Source organism: Budorcas taxicolor, chromosome 23 (assembly GCF_023091745.1).
Source record: "Budorcas taxicolor isolate Tak-1 chromosome 23, Takin1.1, whole genome shotgun sequence".
Classification (NCBI taxonomy): domain Eukaryota; kingdom Metazoa; phylum Chordata; class Mammalia; order Artiodactyla; family Bovidae; genus Budorcas; species Budorcas taxicolor.
In genome coordinates, this window is record NC_068932.1 from 22180110 (window position 1) to 22202267 (window position 22158).

The 22158-nt window shown below is 51.3% G+C and overlaps 1 protein-coding gene across 4 annotated transcripts; it reads right to left on the reverse strand.

Moving 5' to 3' along the window:
• Nucleotides 1-2745: 2745 nt before the first annotated feature.
• KCNIP2 (potassium voltage-gated channel interacting protein 2) lies at nt 2746-21579 on the reverse strand. 4 transcript variants are annotated; one of them, XM_052660731.1, is made up of 10 exons: nt 21242-21579; nt 7501-7596; nt 6589-6642; nt 5784-5908; nt 5349-5418; nt 5133-5203; nt 4905-5012; nt 4607-4711; nt 4410-4472; nt 2746-4114 (listed from the first exon to the last, which is right to left on the reverse strand). In XM_052660731.1, the coding sequence occupies exons 1-10, from the start codon at nt 21312-21314 to the stop codon at nt 4067-4069; spliced, it is 813 nt and encodes a 270-aa protein (XP_052516691.1). In that variant the 5' UTR covers nt 21315-21579; the 3' UTR covers nt 2746-4066. The 4 variants fall into 4 exon arrangements, with proteins under 4 accessions (XP_052516691.1, XP_052516693.1, XP_052516692.1 ...); XM_052660730.1 differs by lacking the exon at nt 2746-4114 and having other exon boundaries at nt 4353-4472; XM_052660733.1 differs by lacking the exons at nt 6589-6642; nt 7501-7596.
• Nucleotides 21580-22158: the final 579 nt, after the last annotated feature.

Here is a 22158-nt window from a genome sequence, read left to right on the forward strand (position 1 = left end):
TGTGATAAACAGCTGAGGAATGAACAAGTTAGGGTCCTGCTCTCAGAGGGCTTACATCCTGGTTGGAGAAAGAGATTCAGTTATACACACAGGAACTCAGTTTGTGATAAGTTCTATGAAGGGAGGAAATCTAGTGATATGATAAAAAGTAATCACAGTAAGGAAGGTCTACTTCAGATGGAAGAAAAGTAATACAGTTAAGCAATGATAATGATTCAGACTAAGGAACAGCAGTGGAGAGAGACGGTGAACCTTTGATGGTGGAATTGGTGATTTTTCTTTTTTTTTTGGCTGTGCTGCATGGCTTGTGGAGATCTTAGTCCCCTAGAGATTCAGGGATTGAGCCTGGTCCTAACCACTAGACCGCCAGGGAATTCCCAGGACTGGTGATAAATTAAGGGAGAGTAGAGGGAGAGTTGGAGAAGGCAATGGCACCCCACTCCAGTACTCTTGCTTGGAAAATCCCATGGACGGAGGAGCCTGGTGGGCTGCAGTCCATCGGGTTGTGAAGAGTTGGACACGACTGAGCGACTTCCCTTTCACTTTTCACTTTCATGCATTGGAGAAGGAAATGGCAACCCACTCCAGTGTTCTTGCCTGGAGAATCCCAGGGATGGGGGAGCCTGGTGGGCTGCTGTCTATGGGGTCGCACAGAGTCGGACACGACTGAAGCGACTTAGCAGCAGCAGCAGCAGAGGGAGAGTGTGGAAGAAGAAAAGAAGACTCCTAAATTTTGACCTGAGCAACTAGGTAGATGATGTCATTTACTGAGATGGGGAAGCCTAGGAAGGTGTGAGTCAAAATTCCATTTTGAACATGTTAAGTATGACCATTATAGATCCACATGAATATGTCAAATAGGCAATTGAATATGTGGGTCTTGGAACTCAGAGGAGAATTCTGGGGATAAAAACTTAGGATTCTCCCTAATAGATAATGTTTAAAGCCATGGGATTGGATGTGTTATGGAAAAGAGGCTCTGGTCTGAGCTGTGGGGACCAATGTTTAATATTCCAAATGAGAAGGATGAGTTATCAAGGGAGGACTGAGAAGGGATGGCCAGAAAGGCAAAAAAAAACCAAGAAGAATGTTTTGAGATGGAGCAACTAACAACATTCAGAATCTAATCAGTGGCCAGAAAATAATGATCAGATCCAAACCTCCTGTCTTTTTTTTTTTTCCCTGGTTCCCATTTGTCTGCTCTAGCTCTGGGGTACTTCTCAGTTCCTAGAAATTATCAGCTTCAGACGTCAACTTCCCTTAAGCTTGAATGTACCCTAAAATATAGAGACCGTCTCCATATTTAAGCCAATTATATACATATACTTACCATGCCCATTTATCCAAACCATACAGTTATTCATAAAATTATGAAATACCTATTACTTGCCAGGCCACAGGATAGGATGGTAAGGGGGAAAAAACCTAGTACAGGCACTCAAGGAGTCCTTAGGAGCTTACAATGTAACAAAAAAGACAAATAATCACTCAAATAAATACACTTGAATATACAGTTACAAACTGATAAGTGCCTGGAGGGAAAAGTATAGGGCAACATGACAGCCTGTCACAGTGTTACATTGTCTGGATTATACATGACATGCATAGCATCCATCTTTTCACACACAAATTTTTACTGTGCTCCAAGGCCACCCTGGACAGAGATTTGGGGGACTGAGTCTAGTATCAACCCTCTTATAAACTCATCAGTTGATGTTGAGCAAGTCCTCTCTGCTCTTTGGGCCTGTTTCCTCTTCTATACAATGGAAGACTGAGGTGGACTAGATCACAGGTTCTTAATTAGGGCCCATGGATGGGCTTCAGGGACACAAAAATATATGGAAAACTGTGCTATTTTTTTCCTCTAGAAAGTAGGTCCACAAATTTAATTAGATCCTACAGAGAGGTTGTGACCCAAAGAAACCCAAGGACCTAAGCAGCAGACAGCTATGTGATGATGTGAGCAGCAAAAACAGATGACAAAATGAAGGACTCTGGAAGTAAGGTTTTGTTTCTTAGACACCATACCCCTCCCTTGATCTTGTCAATGTGTGCATGTACAATGTTGGAAGAGAAGGCCTGATCCCCCTTATATGGACTGTAAAGCTTAGTTACCACATAACACTGCCCTAGAGAAAGGATGGGAGGAACTTAGCATTGGCAGCCCCTCTCCAGGAGCAGAACAAATAAAGGTTCCTACCCAACACAGGAAGCTTCTATTACCCTTTGTGTCAACTGCTCCATTGTGACCTGTCTTTGGTCCACTTCATCTGCTCCCCCATCATTCTTGGCTAGAGGACAGACACAAATGTACATCTATACTAGCTGGAATGTTTACACAAAGGAACTTCATTAGAACCTAAAGGGAATTCCCCTCTTAAAAGCATTTTGAAATTGACTAAGATGTATTAATATGTAAATTAGAAATTCTTGATTTGACTTAAAAGAATGTTTAGCCAAAAGACAGCTGGCTTGGCATAGTCTTTGGGACATCAATCATCTTTTTCTTCCTTGTCTCCTCCAAGGATGAGGGAGATTCAGGAGCCTCTCTAAGGTCCAGGAGGTTTCCAACTCTTCCAGAACATGTGACTTGATCTCCTGCCAAGGGTTGGCCATACTCTAGGAAAGGAGGTGTTGTCTTTGGGATCTAAAAGGCTGTATGAGTTAGGGGTTGTGAGTGTATGTGTTGGGGTAGGAGGGACAAAAAGGCAGAGACAGCAACCTGTGCATAGCCATTGTGTTTTATTGGATCTGGTGATTTCTTATTTTACAAAAATTACAGAGGAACGAAAAATGCAAAGTAGTCAACAGCGTTCCTATGGGGAAGGGGGCTCCTCGGGGGCCCTCCGCCTCAATTCACAGCCAACTGGGAAAGTGAGCTAAATGGGACAAGCAGATATATTAAACGGTAGCAGTGTGGCAGGGCTGCTGACAGTGAGGTGGGACCTGGATCCTATGGTCCCTGCCTTCAAGGTGTGCTCAGGGGCATCTCTGGGTAGATTGACTAGAGCAAGAGGAAACTGAGTAGGCTATGAGGAGGCTATGTGGGGAGGCAGGAATAGAGCCTGGGTATATCAAAAATTCTCAAAAATGCCCCCACACTGGGTTCAAATGCTATGTCTGCCTCCTTCCCTCCTTTTTCTCCTAAGGCATCCACAGGGTGGTCCCTGACTTACTCCATGCCTCCAGGTCTAGAGGAAATGGCAAATGAAAACTTAAGTTGTAGTCATCAGAGAAGGTAGGCTGAAACTTTGGCAGGTATCAGTCAGGACAGCTCCCACCCATCTTCCCCCTGCTGCCACCGCCACTACCCAAACAGGAAGGAAGGAGAGGAAGAAATTCCAGGGATCTGCCAAAACCTGGATCCCAAGTTCTCCTGGGATACTGAGGAGTATATGGACATTTCCTGGGGATATTTCCAAGGTTTTCTGAAGAGCCTGGAAACACATTCTGATGGCTTGGGGTGGCAGAACTGTAGAGCTCAAAGCGATAGCGTGGTATGCTGTCACTGACAATCCCCAGGCCTTTCTGCTCTCTACCGCAATTGCCTCCTAGGGCCTACCCACTGGCTTAGGCCCAAGGTTACTCCCTCCACATTCTTGACCCCCTCCTACAGCACTGTCAAAGGCCCTGGCCTAAAAGGCCAGTCAGTGGCAAGGACAGAACAGCTATTTTATAAGGGAATCTTAGGGGAAATGTTTATGAGATCAGAGATAGGGGAAGCACCATAGCAGGAGACATTTTGCCTAGTGTTGTGGTTTCTCAGTTGTGGGGTGGGAGGGGAAGGACCACTCAATTCCCATAACAGGGCAACCTCAGCACTGAGTTTCAGGCAGGAAGCGGGAGCTGTTGGGAGTTGAGAACACCCCCACAGATACACTCTGCCCACTCCCTACCCCTCTCAGCTCCAGCAGTATGGACCACCAAATCCCCAGGCTCTTGGGTTCCTATAGCCCCCAGGGTAGAGCTAGGATGAGGACAGACCTGGGAAGAGGAGGGTGAGGTCCACCTGGACTAGGGCTAGAGTATGATCCCCCCAGGGCAACTGACCCCCGCTCCTGGGGAGCTAGATGACATTGTCAAAGAGTTGCATGGACCTCATGATGTTCTCGTCCTGTAGCCATGGTGGGAGAGGCAGATTGGAGAGAAAGAAAGAAAAAGAGCTTATCAGAGAAAGGGAGAAGAACACTGATTCAGAAATAGGGACGTTCAGAGACAGAGAGAGGCAGTGAAGAAGGAGACAATCAGAGAGGTGGGGAAGAGACAGGCCTCCCCAAGTTATGAAGGAAAAGGATTCAGAATTGGTGGTAGTTAGGGAGATGGTACTTTGCCCAAAGGAGCTTTCTCCTACATCATTGTATCAGGCCCTCAGTCCAGATCAGGGAAATGTAGAGGGCAGGGGCCTGTACCTTTTGACAAGACTCAATGAATTCCTCAATAGTCACCACGCCATCCTTGTTCCTGTCCATCTTCTGCAAAAAGGTAGTCAGGTAGAGAAAACAGGAGGGATGACAGGAGAGAGGCAGGCGGAACTCAGGTAAGTTCCTTGCTGGGAACTTGCCTCCTTCCTTTCACTCCAAAACCCAGCCTGCCCAGTCCCAGGCACCTGGAAAAAGCTCTCCACGTGCTCCCTTGGGGCCTCCTCCCGGAGTGCAGGATACGTGTACTTGCCCATCATGTCATAGATGGACTTCATGATATCAAGCATTTCCTGTTAGACCAAGAGAGAAGAGGATCCCTCCTCAGAGCCTCCAGCCTCCTAACTAGAAGGCCTGGGGCCTGGGGCAGACCTCAGCCCTTGCTGATGATGCATATGTGGGTCACATTCCCCCCCTAGGGGCCCTGTGCCCGTCCCCATACAAAAATAACCCCCACTCCCAGCTCTTCAGTTGCCCCCCCCCCACCTCCTTGGTAATACAGCCATCCTTGTTGAGATCATACAGGTTGAAGGCCCAGTTCAGCCTATCATCTGTGGTTCCCCGAAGAATCACCGACAAACCAGCCACAAAGTCCTAGGAAGGAGGCAGGGGAAAATGAGTCTTCAGGTACCTTCACTCAACTCTCTCTCTGGGTTTGGCCTGGCCCTGAAGTCCCAGGAAACATGCTTCCCTGGCCCACCTCCTCCAGCTCACCTCAAAACTGACTGAGCCATCATGGTTGGTGTCAAAGGCATTGAAGAGAAAAGTGGCGTATGTGCTCGAGTCTGTAGGATAAGTGTGGGTGAGCAAGCTTGGCTTCCAGACAGGAGCAGACTTCCTACCTCCCTACCTCTGTGGGGCTCTGCCAACCCCATTCACTTGGCATTTCCAACCCCTCCGGAACCTCTCCCCAAGGACTTGTCTCCTTACCTCCTTGAGGAAAGAACTGGGAGTAAATCTGCTTGAAGTTTTCCTCATTGACAATTCCACTGGGACATTCCTGTGGGTAGGATGGGGAGGGAAAGCAGACTTAAGGAAGAAAGGAAACCCTCTTCTACTCACCACCCGTCTGCTCACTCACATTCCCACCCCACCCTCGGTGGTCAGAGACTCCCAGAGAGGGGAGATGTCTTTGCGTCTCTAGGGGCTCACCATGTAGCACTTCTACTGGAGGGAAGACTTCTCCCAAGCGCACGGATAAAAAGCACAGAGCAGACAGGCCAGTCTACAGGCTCCCTTCTTAAACTGGCAGGCACCCCTATTTAGGAGCTGTCCCTTCCCCTCCCCATCGCTCTCACGCCCGGAAGCAAGAAAAGTCCTGCACAGACCCCGCCCTTCCCCAGTTAGACTGAGCTTTGCACTCACGTTTTTGAAACCCCGGTACAGGACCTGCAGCTCCTTGCGCGTGAATTTGGTTTGCTCCTGCAACTGCTCCAGACCCTCGGGCCGGTGACACACGGTGGACAATTCAAACTCATCCTCCACGCTGTCTGCGGGGTGGGGGCGGTTGGGCGGGGTGGGGTGGGGTGGGGGTGGGGGGACAGCCGCGCCTCAGGCCTGTCCCCCATGACCCCTCTTCAAAATCACTTAACTATCCAACCCCCTCATCTCCGACGCAGGAGACCAGCCTGCCAGTTCCCCTGATCCCGAGCCAAGGACTTCAAGGCAAGGAAAGAAGACACCAAGTCAGCTTCGAAGTTAATCAGCGGGCTTAGTCCAAGGCCAGGCCTAGCCCCAAGAGCCAGCGGTCTGAGTCAGCGCTGGCCCCTGGACCCTTGATCCCTGGTTGGAGGGGAAGGCCTCCAGTCCCATCTTCATCCCAGGACAGGAACAGGAAAACTGGGTTGGAGAAGCGGCTTCTGAGGGTGGGAACTCTGGGCCTTCCCTTACCAAACTCAGATCCGCCCAGTCTTACCCTGTCCCGCCCAGACCCAGCCCTCCAGCCAAGCCCCGCCTATCCCAGCCATGCCTGAGCCATGCCCCGCCCAGCTCCAGCCAAGCCCCATCCATAGCCCAACTCCTGCCACACCCCTATGTGCCTTAGAGAAGGCCACCACCCCAGCCCCATCTCAGCCCCTCCCCAGTTCCCAACATCCAGTCCCCAGGCAGATGCCCCCAACCCAGGCTCCCAAAGTTCCCCGCACCCGCCCCCACCAGGAGAATAAGTCACCTGGGTCCAGCAGGCGGGGTCTGTGGGGGCGGAGGGAGGCTGGGGCGGCTAATGCTGAAGGGAGCAAACTGTCACCGAGAAAGCGGAAGACCCGGCCAACTGCACACACCTCGTCCCTCACACTCACAGCAAATCTCACAGACCTGCTTGTTACAATGCACACTCCACATCTCCTCGCGCACGCAAAGGCATGCATAACGAATGAGCACAGACACACACAAATCGGACCTTACGCATATCACACCTATCCTTTTTCGGAATCTACCCCCATGTGAGACCCAGCAGAATCAAACACAATGACATTCTCAAGTAATGACTACAAACTGGGTCTTTATAGCTTGCAAAATGCAGTATGTATAATCCTGTGAGGTGGACAAGGCCCAAACGAGGAAACTGAGGCCTACAGACAAAGCGAGGTCACTCAACTGGGGACCAGGCTGGTCCTAGAAAACTCCTGTATCTTGGTATCTGAAGGAAGGTGGACTCGGCCCTTACACTTGTATCCGTCTAGTCAAGGCACTGGTGACCTACCTCTCAAAGTCCAAAACATGCCCAAGGACAGGGAGGGCGGCCAGACAACAACCCCATGCACAGACCCTCACAGCCACCTGGTCCCACCTCTGCCACCGTGACCACACTCACACAGAATCAGAGACACCTCAGCCAGTCACACTGACCACGCCCCCAAATCCAGATCCCGCCCATTTCGCAGACCCAGACGGCCCACACTCATGCCCCGCCTCCACGCTGACCACGCCCACACATTCCCTGGGTAATCACGCCCCCTCACACTTTGGTCAGCCAGCGCCCAGCCCATCGCTGCCAAGTTGGTCACGCCCACACGCGCTCTCACACTCCTTACTCCCAGACACACACGGGCCCCACCCCCGGAAGCACAGGAGAGGCACTTGCTTTCACTGACTGAGGGCAGGGCTTGGGGCCCGCAGCATGGCAGCAGCTTGAGGAACCGCTGCTTCAGCGCTTTTTTAGTGGGCCCTGGAGGGTGGCCTGGGAAGAGAGAAGACCCCAGGAGGGAACATTAACCCCGCTGTCCCTCCATTCCCTGTACCCTCCCCATCATCACAAATCAACCCCGGCTGGGGGCGGGTGTTGGGGGAAGATGGGGGGTGGAGAGAGTAGCTGGGGCCGGTTAGGGGAGTCCAGTGGGTTTCACAAGCACGGAAGGTCCACCAAGATGGCTCGGGCACCTTGTATAAAGGGACACAGCTGGGGACAGCAAGATGGCGGGGGCGGAAAGAAGTGGCATATTGGCCTCAGTCTTTGTTGACCCAGTGTCCTTGGCTCCAGGGCTACATAGCTGGACCTCTGAGGATGATGTCCAACCCAAGGACACCTCTCTCTCACACACACATATACAGTGGCAGGTGTGTATACATAGAACAATAAATTACAGAGTGATGGATGCCACACAGGGACAGCTTGATACCCAGTACCTCACTCAAACCCACTGGCCTCCCAACACATGCACACACACACACACACACACACACACACAGACGCAGACACACCTACTTTGACCTAGTACTTACTCTTTAATACAAACATACATAAATGTGACTGACCCAGGAAAAGCCAGACAGACATGTAGGCCATATAGGCCATCTTACACAGAGCATGATCGATCAAACCAAAGAACACACAATGACCCTGGGGCATCATGTCACAGTATGGTCATCATGCTCATATCATATTGTGACCTAGGTGCCCATGGCACCAGATATCTAAGCACCTTACCCTCAGAACCTGCATTTGCCCTGGGCACACCCACCTTTCTTTCCTATAGTCCCTCATTTCAAGGCACCTAGAATCTTCATGCCAGCAGAATAGAGTTCTCAGCTAATTCATCCACCCTAAAATTGTGTCCCCTCCCAGTCCTGTCCAGTATGACTTACTCTTTGAAGGTGAAATGATAGCAAACTTTGAGGCAATGACAGACCTTGGAGATGAGTATTTTATTGTCATGTAGGGCTATCCGGAATCCACAAATCACAGTTCTCCTCACTTCCCCTTACTTCCATACATATCCTGGGGCTCTAATTTTATCCCAGGGAGACCCTGCAAGTCCCTGTTGTCTGTCTCCTGGCTGCACCCACCTCCAGACTCCAGGGCCAGAGCTCACTGGACCTGGCACACTGACTGAAGTTGGCTTCAGTCCATTGCTGGAGGGGCCCAACTTCCTTTAGTGGTAGGTTGACACCCCAGCTCCCTTACAGGCCCCACGTCCCAAGCCAGGCTCCGCCTTCAGGAAGATGCTCTGCTCCCAGGAGGGAATTGCTTGAAGTTGGCACCTCCTCTCTCTCCCATTTGTCCTCTCTCCCCCGGAGCTATGGAGTGGAGGGAGGGAGGCAGTGAGCTGGGTGGGTGATCAATGGCGGTTTGGCCTCTGGCCCAGGGCTCCATTAGCCCAGACTTTGGTTTCCCAAAGCCTATTGTGCCGGGGGCCTCCGGTGGTATATTAGCCTCTGGACTGGGGGATGGCTCCCGTGCCTCTCCCAGCCTCCCCCTCTTCACACGTGCCCCCATCTGGTCCCTTGCCTGCTTCAAGGACTCAGTCTCCTCTAGGCTCTTCTGAATTGGGGAGAGAAAGGGGGTGCCTTCAGCAAACAGAATGCCTGCATTTCCTTGGATGTCCACCCCCTTCTTGCACCAACAGTCTAAAGGGGACAGCCAAGTTAGATTCCGACTGACTTCATCTTTTCAGGACTGAATGAATCCCAATGCATCCAACACCAATCCCTGTACCTCACCCCACTCCAATAAATGCAGCAGTGGATGGAGGGTAGACTAAGACTTTTCTGCTCTTATTGAACCCTAAAGCAGGCACTTCATGAGCCTTCTTCTTGACCTCAACTCCCTTTACATCTTTTCAGTTCTCCCACGTGTCTACCCTGCAGTCCTCTTATCATGGTTCTTGCCTGTTTTCCTGTCCATAATGGAACTGGGGAACAGCCATGCTATGAAGCTGCACAGTTCTTGGTATGAAAAATGAGAGGCTAAAAATCCCTGGAGAAAGCAGAACATGTTCCCCTCTCTACCTTCAGTATCACTCTTCCCACTTGACTTTGGGGTCAGATGGAGAACTGACTTCCCACCAACAATGTCTAGGCTCTGCAGCCCATTCTGCCCTCAGATTCTGAGAGGACCTAGGAGAGGCAGGGGGTCTTGAGAAGCAGGGTCCCTGATCTGATCCACCCTCACCCTCCTACCAGAGTTGATCTATGAATGTTTCAGTCACAGTATCCCCAACTCCTGTTCCTCTAGAACCCATCCCGTCCTTTGCCTTGGGTATAGAGCTGGCATATCCTCAGGAACTCTGGGAACAGCCACACACACAATCAGATACCCCAAGAGGCTCAACCACACACTCTGTGCCCCTCAGGTATCTTTGCCATGTCACAAAGCTACACACACTGTCGCTCAGACACGCTCAATCACATCCCTGTCACATACACAGGTTCAAGGAGTCATACATTTTGTCCTTTCTTATACACCTGAACACCCAGTCACACCACCCCCTGTATCTCTCACACACTGAGTCCACACATACTGTGACCCAAACCTGCAAGGATGGAGGTGTGGAGAGTCACACACATCTTCAGAGCCATTGTGGGTCTGTGACCCCAAAAGGGGACCGCCCCCACAGAAGTCTGGTGTTATATCAGGATTCCCGGAACCTCCTTCCTCTATCTGGATACCTCTGCCTGTCTCCAGACTTCTCCTCATTCCTCCAGTTTCTCCTTATCCCCAGTCCCAGTACCCCATGCTGTACCCCTCACCACCTCCCTGCATCCTGGCCCTCTTTCCTCACCTCCCTCAGACACCCAGTCCTCCAGATTCCCTCTCTTCCTCCCCAGATCCACCCCTTGAGTCCCCCTCTTTACCCCTCCATGATGTCCTACTCCCCCACCTTCTCTCTTCCCCTCCCCCAGATGCCCCATCTCATCACTAACCTGCTTACCTCTGCAGCCCCCACCCTAGTCATAAAGTCCCCAACCCTGCAGGCACTGTCCCTCTAGCCAGCAGACCAGACATGCCCAGATACCTGCGTTACCTTCCAAGGAGACAGGCTCAAAGAGACCAAACTGCTCCAGGACCTTGACAAACAGGGCAAGGACCACAAGCACAGCGACCATCTCCAGCCCTTCCAGGTTCATGGTGGGCCTGGGGCATGGCCCCCCAGGCTGAGGCCGGCCTGCCCTACTCACACTTCCTCCCCCTCGGCTCCCCAGACTGAGCAGGACCGCCTGCAGTCTCCCTTCCTGCTCCTTCCCCGGATCTCCTCCCTCTCCCCCCTTACCCCGCCTCTCCACAGGCCTCCCAGCCACAGCCTCCCAGCCACAGGCCTCCCAGCCACAGCCTCTTCCTCTTCACGGGGACCACTTCAGCCTATAGATTGATATCTCCTCCAGAGCTTCTGGTGTGAAGGATATGGCCCAGGCCAGGCCAGAGAAGCAGCAGTAACTTGCCTCTGCCCCTGAGGACAGCTTCCCTCAGACACCCTGTGGCTATTCTGTGCCAAAGAAAGGGGCAGAGGGAAGACCTATGCTTAGAAGTCAGGGGCGGGCAGTGTGTGTGTGTGTGTGTGTGTGTAAAAGACAGAAACTAGGAACTGTATGTGCATAAGAATATGTTATGGGTGTCTGGGTGTCTTCATGTGTGTATATTCCTGTGTTTGCGTGCAGAGAATGTGTACCTCTTATATATGTCTCTGTGTTTACACGATTGTGCACCTGTCTTAGGATGTGTGTGGTGTATATGGGTATGTAACCTGGGTGTCTGTGGTGTGTGTGAGTGTATTGGAGTATTTCTGAGTGTGTATAGAGTGTGAGGTATCTATATTTTAGCAGGGTTGTGACGTGGGGGTCTGAAGATTGGTAATATGGATGTATCCTCTCCCAATTAGTATCCTACTCCTAATTAGTTAGGAGTATGGGTCTGCAGTGGTTGTGTAATTGTACCTGCATGAAACTGTATGAAAGCATAAGGGAGGAGAAGGCAGTGACCTCTCCAGTCAGGAGGACACCATCTACATTGATAGAGGTTGCCATGGAGACTAAGAGGTGGGAAGCACTCTTCTTCCCCCTGGCCACAGACAGGGAAACTGAGGTCCAGGGGAGGAAGGATTAGCTCCAATAGCCTGGGCAGGGGAAAAAGGCCGCTTAGCCCTAACATGACCCTCTGGGGAGGGTCCACTCATTGAAGCTGATTTTAGGACCCAGAGAATCAACCTCCTTGGGAGAGGAAGGGCTTCCCTGATAGCTCAATTGGTAAAGAATTCACCTGCAATGCGGGGGACCTGGGTTCAATCCCTGGGTTGGGAAGATCGGTAAAGGAAGGGTGTGCTCTTCCCTTCCTTCTGGCAGGGGCCTCACTCTGGGGCTGCCAAAGCACTGCCTGCTCTTTGGGGATCTTCACAGAGCTGACAGGAGAAACCCAGGGCTAGAGGGAAACCTGAACCTTCCAAGAGAGCCACCCGGCCCGGGGGCATTCCTGGAGCTCCTCCCCTATCTGCAGCTCTCCCTCCAGCTGGTGGTGTGTGGTAGCAGGTGGAGACAGGCTTGCTGAGCCAAGGAGCCAGAAGACACCAGCCTCTGGGCTACTGCCACATCTGGTGAGGGACTGAGCACTCAGTATGTGGTAGATAATGTGCAGTGTGACATCATCACACTGAATTTACACAATAAGCCTGTGAATGAGGTACTGTTATGGGTGGGAAAACTAGGCAAAAGGAGTTTAAGCAAATCTCCAAGATCAGTAAGTGTCAGATCTTCAATTTTCAGCCATCCTGAAACTTTACACTACACTACACTACAGTGGCTCCCTTCATAGACAGCTTGCCCACACAGGAGGCCCAGTTTAGGAGGATTAACCCCAGAAGGACCCTTCCCTCCCTATACAGCTCTGAGATGACTGTGTGTCAGCCTCAAAGTGAATGTGGAGAGTAAAAAAGTTGGCTTAAAACTCAACATTCAGAAAACTAAGATCATAGCATCTGGTCCTATAACTTCATGGCAAATAGATGGGGAAACAATGGAAACAGTGACAGACTTTATTTGGGGGGGGCTCCAAAATCAATGCAGATGGTGGTGACTGCAGCCATGAAATTAAAAGACGCTTACTCCTTGGAAGAAAAGTTATGACCAACCTAGACAGCATATTAAAAAGCAGAGACACTACGTTGCCAACAAAGGTCAGTCTAGTCAAAGCTATGTTTTTCCAGTAGTCATGTATGGATGTGAGAGTTGGACCATAAAGAAGGCTTAGTGCTGAAGAACTGGTGCTTTCGAACTGTGGTGCTGGAGAAGACTCTTGAGAGTCTCTTGGACTGCAAGGAAACCAAGCCAGTCAATCCTAAAGGAAATCAGTCCTGAATATTCATTGGAAGGACTGATGCTGAAGCTGAAACTCCAATGCTTTGGCCACCTGATGCGAAGAACTGACTCATTTGAAAAGACCCTGATGCTGGGAAAGATTGAAGGTGGAAGGAGAAGACAGAGGATGGCATCACTGACTTGATGGACATGAGTTTGAGTAAGCTCCGGGAGTCAGTGATGGACAGGGAAGCCTGGCATGCTGCAGTCCATGGGGTTGCAGAGTTGGACAGGACTGAGCGACTGAACTCAACTTGGGGATGGGTGCCAGTCCCTACTGCTTCATTTGAGGTTCACGGATCTGCAGTTCTACAAGGCCACCACTGGGGGTCAGGCCTTCATCTCACACCATGTATCTTACCCCTTCCTTCTCCCAACATCCTTGGGAAGGTGTGGGAATGACTGGGCAAGAGCTTGCCCCTCCCAGCTCCTTCCTCCAGGAAGAAGTCAACTCAGGGACTGTTTTTGGTTTCTCACACCTTTGAAGGGTTTACAAATAAAATGAGCAAATATTCAGTATCTCCCTCTCACCATCCAAAATCCATATATGGCTTTTAATACCCTTCCCCTACTCTCATCAGCAGATCTCTTTTTTGAGCCAGCTTGGCCTCCTGACTGTCCCCCAAACACAGAAAACTCAGTGCTGTTTCTTACCTCTGCTCCTGCTAGTCCCTCTGCCTGGAATGCCCACCCTCTGCTCTCCTGTCCTACATTTTTACCTGTCCTTTAGGGACAGCTTAAATTCCCTTTTCTTCAGAACCTCCAGCCCTCTGCAGGCTCCTGCTAAGTTGAGTCAGTCGTGTCCAACTCTGTGGGACCCCACAGACGGCAGCCCACCAGGCTCCCCCATCCCTGGGATTCTCCAGGCAAGAACACTGGAGTGGGTTGCCATTTCCTTCTCCAAGGAATTAAAGTGAAAAGTGAAAGTGAAGTCGCTCAGTCGTGTCTGACCCTCAGCAACCCCATGGACTGCAGCCTACCAGGCTCCTCCGCCCATGGGATTTTCCAGGCAAGAGTACTGGAGTGGGTGCCATTGCCTTCTCCGCAGCAGGCTCCTAGCTACCTGAAATTCTACCATACTCACTGTTGGACCCTCAAAACTCAGAACCTAAATCTGTAATGTTATTAGTGGGAACAGTAAAAGGAGGCAGCATAGCATGGTAGGAGATAGTGTGGGTGAGGGTGCCAGGCTCCTTGGGTTTAGATCTGCCACTTGCAATTAACTGGGCAAGTTCTTAATCTCTGTGTGCCTCAGTTTCCTGCCAAACGAACTAATACATGGAAAGCTGTCAGAATAATTCCAAGCACAGAGTAACTGTTTATAATTGTTTCCTGCTATTATTAATAACAGACATTCCCCTGCTTGCATTTCTACAGCTCTTAACAATTTATAAAGCATTTCCATAAACATTGTTACTTCCAAGGCTTCTCATGACAACCCCATGAAGTAGGCAGATGAAAAGTATTGTGCCCATTTCAGTGATGAGGTAAATGAGGCCCAGAGAAGTAAAGGAACTCACGCAAGGTCACCTAGCTAAGAAAGGATGTTGCAAATTTGAACTCAGGTCTTTCTGGATCAATCTTGTTTCCTCAATTAGATTCTCAGCTCCTAGAGGGCAAAGATATTAAAAATATTGGACCTATACAAATTGAATGCCAGGCTCTGAGCCAGTGCAACAAAGGTGAACCGAACAGGGTTCTGGCTTCCTGAGCAGGGAGAGACAGCCATTGACAGAACTATAAGGCAACTATTCATTCAAAAAATATTTGTTGTGTGTCCACTAGGAACTATTCAAGAACTGGCCATGAAATGAACTCTAACTGGGAGCCCAGGAAGAACTTGGAAAGGGTATTTTTTGAGCTAGTTCTTTAAGGATGGCTGCAAGATCAGCAGTTTGCCTTACCAAAGGGCCCAACATTTACTGAGCATGCTTTATATTCTTGATACTTTGCACGTTATCTCATTTAGTTCTCATAACAGACCTATTAGTAGTCTATTATTACAGTTGACACGGTCAGATAGAGTAGAACTATACCCATTTTGCAGATGAAGGAACTGAAGCTCAAAGAGAAGTGACTTTCCCATGACAATACAGATGATAAAAGACCGACCAAGACTTGAACCAGAACCAGTGATCTGCCAGCTCCTTCAGTCTGTCTCTCCAACGTGTATCGGGGTTAAGGAATCCTGAGTGACTGCAGCTTAGTTCGTATTAGGGGAGTTATGAGTGATAAGACCAAAAAGGGGGCGAATTCCATGAAGCCTTTGATGCCAAGCCAGACTATTTGAATTGAAAGAGGCAGCACAGCAGCATCTCCCTCCTCTCTGCTGCTGATTCATAGATGGACAGATGGACAACCATTCAGCCAGTTGCCCTGTCCATGGACCTTCCTCTTCCTTCTAACCCTTACCCTCACCCTTCAGAGACCCATGTCCTAAATCACCCATGCCTCTGGTGGCAGGATCTAGTAGAAATGAAAGAGCAAGTTGCTTTCCAGGCTCTCTCTTCCTCCTACTCAGAGACCTCTCAAGGCTTTGAGCCTTGTGAGAAACTTGCCCAGGTCTGCCCTCCCCAGGTATCCCTCTCCACTTGGCTGTTCATCCAGAGGAGTGAAGTCTTAATGGAAGCTCTTCTGGCAGAGTGAGGGCTGAAGGGAAATTATCTTGAAGCATTAGGTGAATTCTTCCTGCTGCTGCTGCTAAGTTGCTTCAGTTGTGTCTGACTCTGTGCAACCCCATAGACGGCAGCCCACCAGGCTCCCCCGTCCCTGAGATTCTCCAGGCAAGAACACTGGAGTGGGTTGCCATTTCCTTCTCCAATGCATGAAAGTGAAAAGTGAAAGTGAAGTCGCTCAGTCGTGTCTGACTCTTAGCGACCCCATGGACTGCAGCCTACCAGGCTCCTCTGTCCATGGGATTTCCCAGGCAAGAGTACTGGAGTGGATTGCCATTGCCTTCTCCGGAACTCTTCCTTAGGTCCCTCAAATCTCACCACAGAAATACCCCTATCACTGAGTCATTTACTTTATGAAGTTCAAATCCAGAGAAACACTACTTTCTGAAGGGGGTCCATACTAGGTAACCAGACCACGTTCCTATCTGCCCTTGCTCCCCTAGTGAAGGACCCAGCCAGTGAAGACCCTTCTTCCAACCCTCAGCCCCACTCCATCCCCAGCCAGGCTAGGACACAGCAGCCCCCAGCTGCATCAGGTGATTAATGACCTCCCTAGGCCTTGGGGCTATTTTAGGGCCTGGAAGTCATGCCTGCTATGATTGAGAGCTTGCTCTGCCTCGCTCCAGCCATCTGTCACTTGAGACAGGCCCAAGCAGGGGCTCGGAGGACACATGCTCCCCAAGAGACATCCAAGTATGACTCTGGCTCAGCCCCATGGCCCCTTCTTCTGGGAGCACATGGTAAGGAGAGGCCTGCTTTTACTCCAGGGGCTCAAGGGGATACTGTGGCAAGAGCCAGCGAACTAGATCCCAGAATGCCATGGGCTAGGTTGTTTTGGTCTCCCCTGGCCAGGTGAGGAGGGGATGCTGGGTGTTTTGGGCCCTACCCAGGCAGCTCTAAGGAAACCCACAGTGTGTATAATCTCAGCAGTGCCTTTATATGATACCCACAATCCACATGCCATATAAATCCCACAAATCCCACACCAAGGTACAACCTTGTAAAGTCTACACAACTAATTTACTGTGACTCAGGAACCCTTAACCCAACTTTAAAGCACAGACTTCCAGTATGTGCAGTCTTAGTGTCACAGAATCCCAGGAATATGTAACCCCAGGGATGCATGGCCCCAGTGATCACAACCCCAGTGATGTACAAACCCCCTTAATTCAGACTCCCAGAGATAGACAAAACAGTGACATGCAATTATGCCACACAAGTCTATCCGTGCCATCATGCATAAACTCACTAGCTGAGTTCACATTGGTCCAGTCCTACTTCAGAATTTTTTTTTTTCTGCACACTGCCCCTAGTCATCTTAAGATCCCATTAAACTAAGCAATTCAGTAAAGGGTTTTGCCTTTTCCCCGCCTGCTGCAAGCTTCCTCCTTTTATTCCTATACCCCTCCTTTTATCTCCCACATCCACCTGCTTGAGGTCCCCACCTCTGCTCTCATTGAGAAACCCTGCCCCCTCCTCCACCATTGTGAGGAACCGTGATGCCTCTGTCCTTTCCCCTTTGAAGACTACTATGTCCCCCACTTTCATTTTAAGGGACCCTATCCCAAGCTCCACTTCTGTTGGAGTGTTGTCCTTTAAACTCTTTCCTCTCAGGGATCTTGCCCCTTCCATCTCTGCGAGGGACCCTTTTTCTCCCCATCTCTGTAAGGCTCCTATTTTACTTCTTCGCTTACTTTTTCAGGGATCTAGCCCCTTCCTCCCTTCCTCATACCTGGCGACAGTGACCCAGTCACCAGCTGGTAGAGGGATCGCGCTGCCTGCCCCAACGGGCTCCGGCACCTGCGGGGGCATCTGTTCATGGTCCTGCCGAGAGCACAGTGGCCAAGCTCCGCCCTCAAAGCTCGGGGTGTTCTGATCTCCGCCCCCAAGGAGTGGGCCCCGTGTGGGAGGCGCGGGAGGGCCGAACCCACAAGGACCGGAGTCTCAGGCAGTAGAGTCGTGTTCCGCTTCCTGTCCTCTCCAGGTCATAAGAGGGGAACTCACCCTGGCCCCCATCGTCTGAAGCACCCGCTCCCAAAGTTCTCAGACTGGGGAGGGACGGGAAAGGGGCAGCACGGACTCTCCCTCAGAGCCTTCTCTGGGAACATTTTCTGAATTTCCGGTGGGGAAGGGAGCACCCATGGTTTTTGAAAAAGGATCCGGAGAGAGAAAACATCTTTTATTGCCGCGTCGCCCCCTCCTCTTTCCATTTTTGACAGAGAAGGGAAGGGTTAGAGGACTTAGTTGTCATGGCAACTCCCCACACTTCCATACTTCCTGGACCAATGGGTGCGGGAATAGGAGGGAAGAGGAGAAAATGACCAGTGTATTGGGGTGGCAGAGGGACGGCAGGGACGTGCCCTTACTATCTCTGGCTTCTGACTCTGAATGTCTGGCACAGAACTGTTCTGTGTCGCTATGGCCTGGTTCAGCGGGTTCACACTCTCCCATCATATGCTGATTGTCAGCTAAATGCATCGAGGAAAAGCCCCCCTACTCGAAGTCCTGGCCCTGACCCCTTTCCTAGACTCACCCCTATCTGGTTATAACCAAAGTAAACCCTTCCAGGGCCCACTAAAACCACTAACACCATCTAACAGAGCTTACGGGGATCCCACTCCTCCGACTGGGATTCCATATTTTTTGGCTGAAAACCCTACATTTAGGAGGTGAGAGTCACCTCTGAACTTCGTGGAATCAAATCTGGCCACATCCCCATATGAAATCAGCTCTGCAAGCAAGGTTTCACTAAGACCACACGGGGGCGCCCCAATCTCGGAACAGTATTTATGGCCAGACAGAAGCGACTCTGAAGATCTCAGACCGGGACCGAGTTCAGGCCTTGGTCAGCCAGGTCCCAACTCTCCCATCTTCTTCAGTTCTTTGCTCGATTCCAGCTTGGACAGAACGACTGTTGATTACTGCCTTTTCTCACCTCTTCGCACTGCCAAACAGTACTGATGGGCTGGGAAGACTGGAGGGGATGAATGCTGGGCGAGGCTCAGACTGGTTTCTCCTCAAGTCTCTTTCAGATTTGTTTTGAGCCTGGGGTGGGAGTAAGGAAAGCGGCTGGGGCAACCCAGGATGCCCTGAGGTATGTTTTAGCACCCCCTCCTCCCTGTCAGCCTGATAGGCTTGGATGGCTGAAATCGAAGAACACCCCCAGGCTCGATCCAAGGAATCCCGCCTGCACAAGGAACATTGGAAACCTGAATAGCAGTGCTGCACTTCCGCCTTTCACGTGCTTCAGCACCGCGGACAACGACTTCCCCTCGGGCTTCAGCTCAAGCGTCTCCAGACACCCAACGCATTAATACTGGCTTCCCAACCCCATTTATCTCCTGCTGAAGATAAGCCCTCCTTCGAAAGGAGAGCTCCTGGTAGTCTTTATTCCCACTTTCCAATTCGTGTGGATGCTGACGTGGAACACAATTCTTTGATGCTTGTCAACTTTTGAAATTTCCATTTCCCTTGGGAGACAGGGAGGTAGAAAGTAGTATTTCCCGTTTTACAGATGAGAGAAGCGAGGCCCAGAGAGCAAAAGTCAAACAGAGCTGGCATTCACACTTCCATTCCTTCATCTTCCAGTACAAGGGCTTCCCCACTTCTACCTAATCTCTGATTCAAACAGCCAAGTGGGGAGGGGATGATTCCACTGAAAGTGAAAGTCACTCAGTCGTGTCCGACTTTTTGCCACCCCATGGACTCTACAGTCCATGGAATTCTCCAGGCCAGGATACTGGAGTGGGTAGCCTTTTGCTTTTCCAGGGGATCATCCCAACCCAGGGATCGAACCCAGGCCTCCCTCATTGCAGGTGGATTCTTTACCAGCTGAGCCACAAGGGAAGCCTAAGAATACTGGAGTGGGTAGCCTATCCCTGCTTCAGCGGATCTTCTCAACCCAGGGATCGAACCCAGGTCTCCTGCACTGCAGTCAGATTCTTCACCAACTGAGCTACGAGGGAAGCCCAAGTGAAGCAGAGGATCAGTTAAAGCAGGAAGCAAACACTGACTGATGTGGTGCTAATAAGGGCCCTGGGGCCCTTGCTACTGAGAACAGAGTTCAAAGCAGAGCTTGTCAGCTGGACCTTGGGAATCCACCAGGGTCTGAAGCTCATTTAGGTCACATCTGAGGCCTGCCTGAGTGGAAGGGCTCCCTCGACTGGGAGTCTGGGCTTAGGGACTAGAACCTCTCCGGGGTGGGTGAGTCACACCTAGTCCTCTTGGCATCCCCAAGTCTTAACCTCACTCAAGACAGGTATGGATCTTGGCCTCCCTTCATCTTCTCAGCTTGTCTTCAGACACAAGGGAGACAGTCTCCCTCTTCCTGTTCTCTGTTGGAGTTCTTGGGTTGGCTGCACAATGAGACAGAAACACACGCACATGGAAATGTACACAAGGTGACACAGTCACCCACACAAACACATGGATCTGCCTACCAAACCCAGGAATATGCACAGGCACAGATGTACTGGTCTCACATATCTCCCCAGTGTGGGAGAGAGAGGATGCCTGGGCAGCAAAGTGGTTTGGAAGATACTTATAAGAGGCCACATGGCACTTCCCAGGCCTAGAGCTTCTATCTCTGGGTCTGGAGGGGAAGCAAGAGGGTTTGTTTTCCTCCAGGTTTGGGTGAAGTTTTGGGAGGGCTGTTGGGGGGGGGGCACTGACCCAGCATTAACCAAAGCCTCCCCACAGGAGCTGGGTGTCCCTCCTGGAAGCCAGGCTGGGTAGATGGATGCAAGTCCCTCCTCGGGTCCACTGGGCTGTTTGTGGAAAATGTGGAGAAGCAGTGGTGTGCACTAAGGACCCCTTTTTGCACCAAGAAGCCAGAGAGGCAGCAAGGGTAAGGTCTGCCACAGACACAAAGCCCCACTGCAGACATCACCACATGAAGTACACAATCAGTATCGAACACCAAGATAATCAGTCTCACAATCACAAAACACAACACAGCCCACTTTAACACATGCTTGTCCCAGGAGGTTCACAGTCACAAAGTCTTACAAACAGGCATACCACCATAAAGTAAAAACCTGACACATACTGGTAGTCACATGGCATTTCATACAGAATCACACACTCAAAGCAGAGTTGCACACAGAACAGAGATACATAGTCAAAACAACTTCATCAGTACAATTTGGGTCCTACAAAACCTCACTGAAACATCTGACAGGATCATACAATTGCACAGTCACACGCAATCACACTAACTCTGGCTGTCACCAAGCCCAGGGCACATGGCAACCAGCTGTGGGAGGCGCACACACACATATATACACAGACACACACAGAATGACAGGAGCTCACACATGTAACACTTCCCACTCTAGACCCCCTCCTAGCCTTGTGTAACACATTCCCACACCTGCTGCCTCTGCCCACCTGCTCTCCCTTGAATCCCCATCCCCCGTGGGACCCAAGGTTTTGAACCTCAGCGTCCTGTTGCCCAGAATTGCTGGAAGGGTGCCTGGTAATGGGTCAGAGTGTGGGTAAGGGCCTGGCAGGAGTCACAGGAGCTTAAGGGTTAGGGGAGACGCAATCTACCCTCCTCCGCCCCCGACCCCCAAGCCACCGACTCACCCGTGAGCTGGTCATAGGATCCGTCCAGGTCTCGTGAATCGGACAAACTCTCCTTACGGCTCTGGCCCCGCATGGCCCCCGGCGCCCCCCTCCCGTCCCCACCTGGGCCGTGGGAGGGGGCGCCGGGTGGCCGGGATAGGGAGCTCACACGGCGCCCCCTGGCGGCGTAGCGCGCTCTCGGGGGCTGGGGTATGGAGAGTAAGGGCTGGGGCGAGGAGCCAGGGGATCTCCGGTGTCTAGGGCCCACCTCGGGGTACTGGGGCAGGAGCGGCAGGCTTGGGCAGTGGGTGAGCGCAGAGCCGGAGGCAGAGCGGAGAAGAGCGCGGAGCTGGAGCCGAGCCGCCTCTCTTCCCGCCCCCTCCCCGCGGCTGTCACCGCCACCTCCCCCCTTTGGCGCTGCCGGGATTGGTTCCCCCTACCCCCGCCCCCTCCTCTTTGCAGCTCGGAGGAGGCACCCGGTGAAAGGGTGAGCAGAGAAGTGCGGGGAAGGAGACCAGCTCTCTGGCAACACTACCCACTAAACCTGAACCCCCGGGTCTTGAGGGTGGAGGAGGGTGCAGGGCCAGAAAGGCCCCACTGTGAGGATTCCCCGGCCGATTCTCAGCACTCCTGCTCTTACCCTCAGCACTGGCCAGCCCCTATTTTCTCTGTCGTTCTCTGCCGATGTGTGAGTCTCTGTGGCCCCCACCACTGCCCAGCCCGCTTTAAGGGGGAATAGGAATGTAAAGGTCAGCCAGCCTTGAAGGCAGGCTCATCTCAGGCCAGTGGACTATAGTTTTCTCTCATAAGGACCCCTACCCTCACCCACTGCAGAACCCGGTTTCTGGGCCCTACTTGCTCTCAGGGTGCCTTCTTCCATGATCTAATGACCTCTGCTAGCTAATTGGGAAGAAAAAGAAAAAAAAGACTGAACCAGG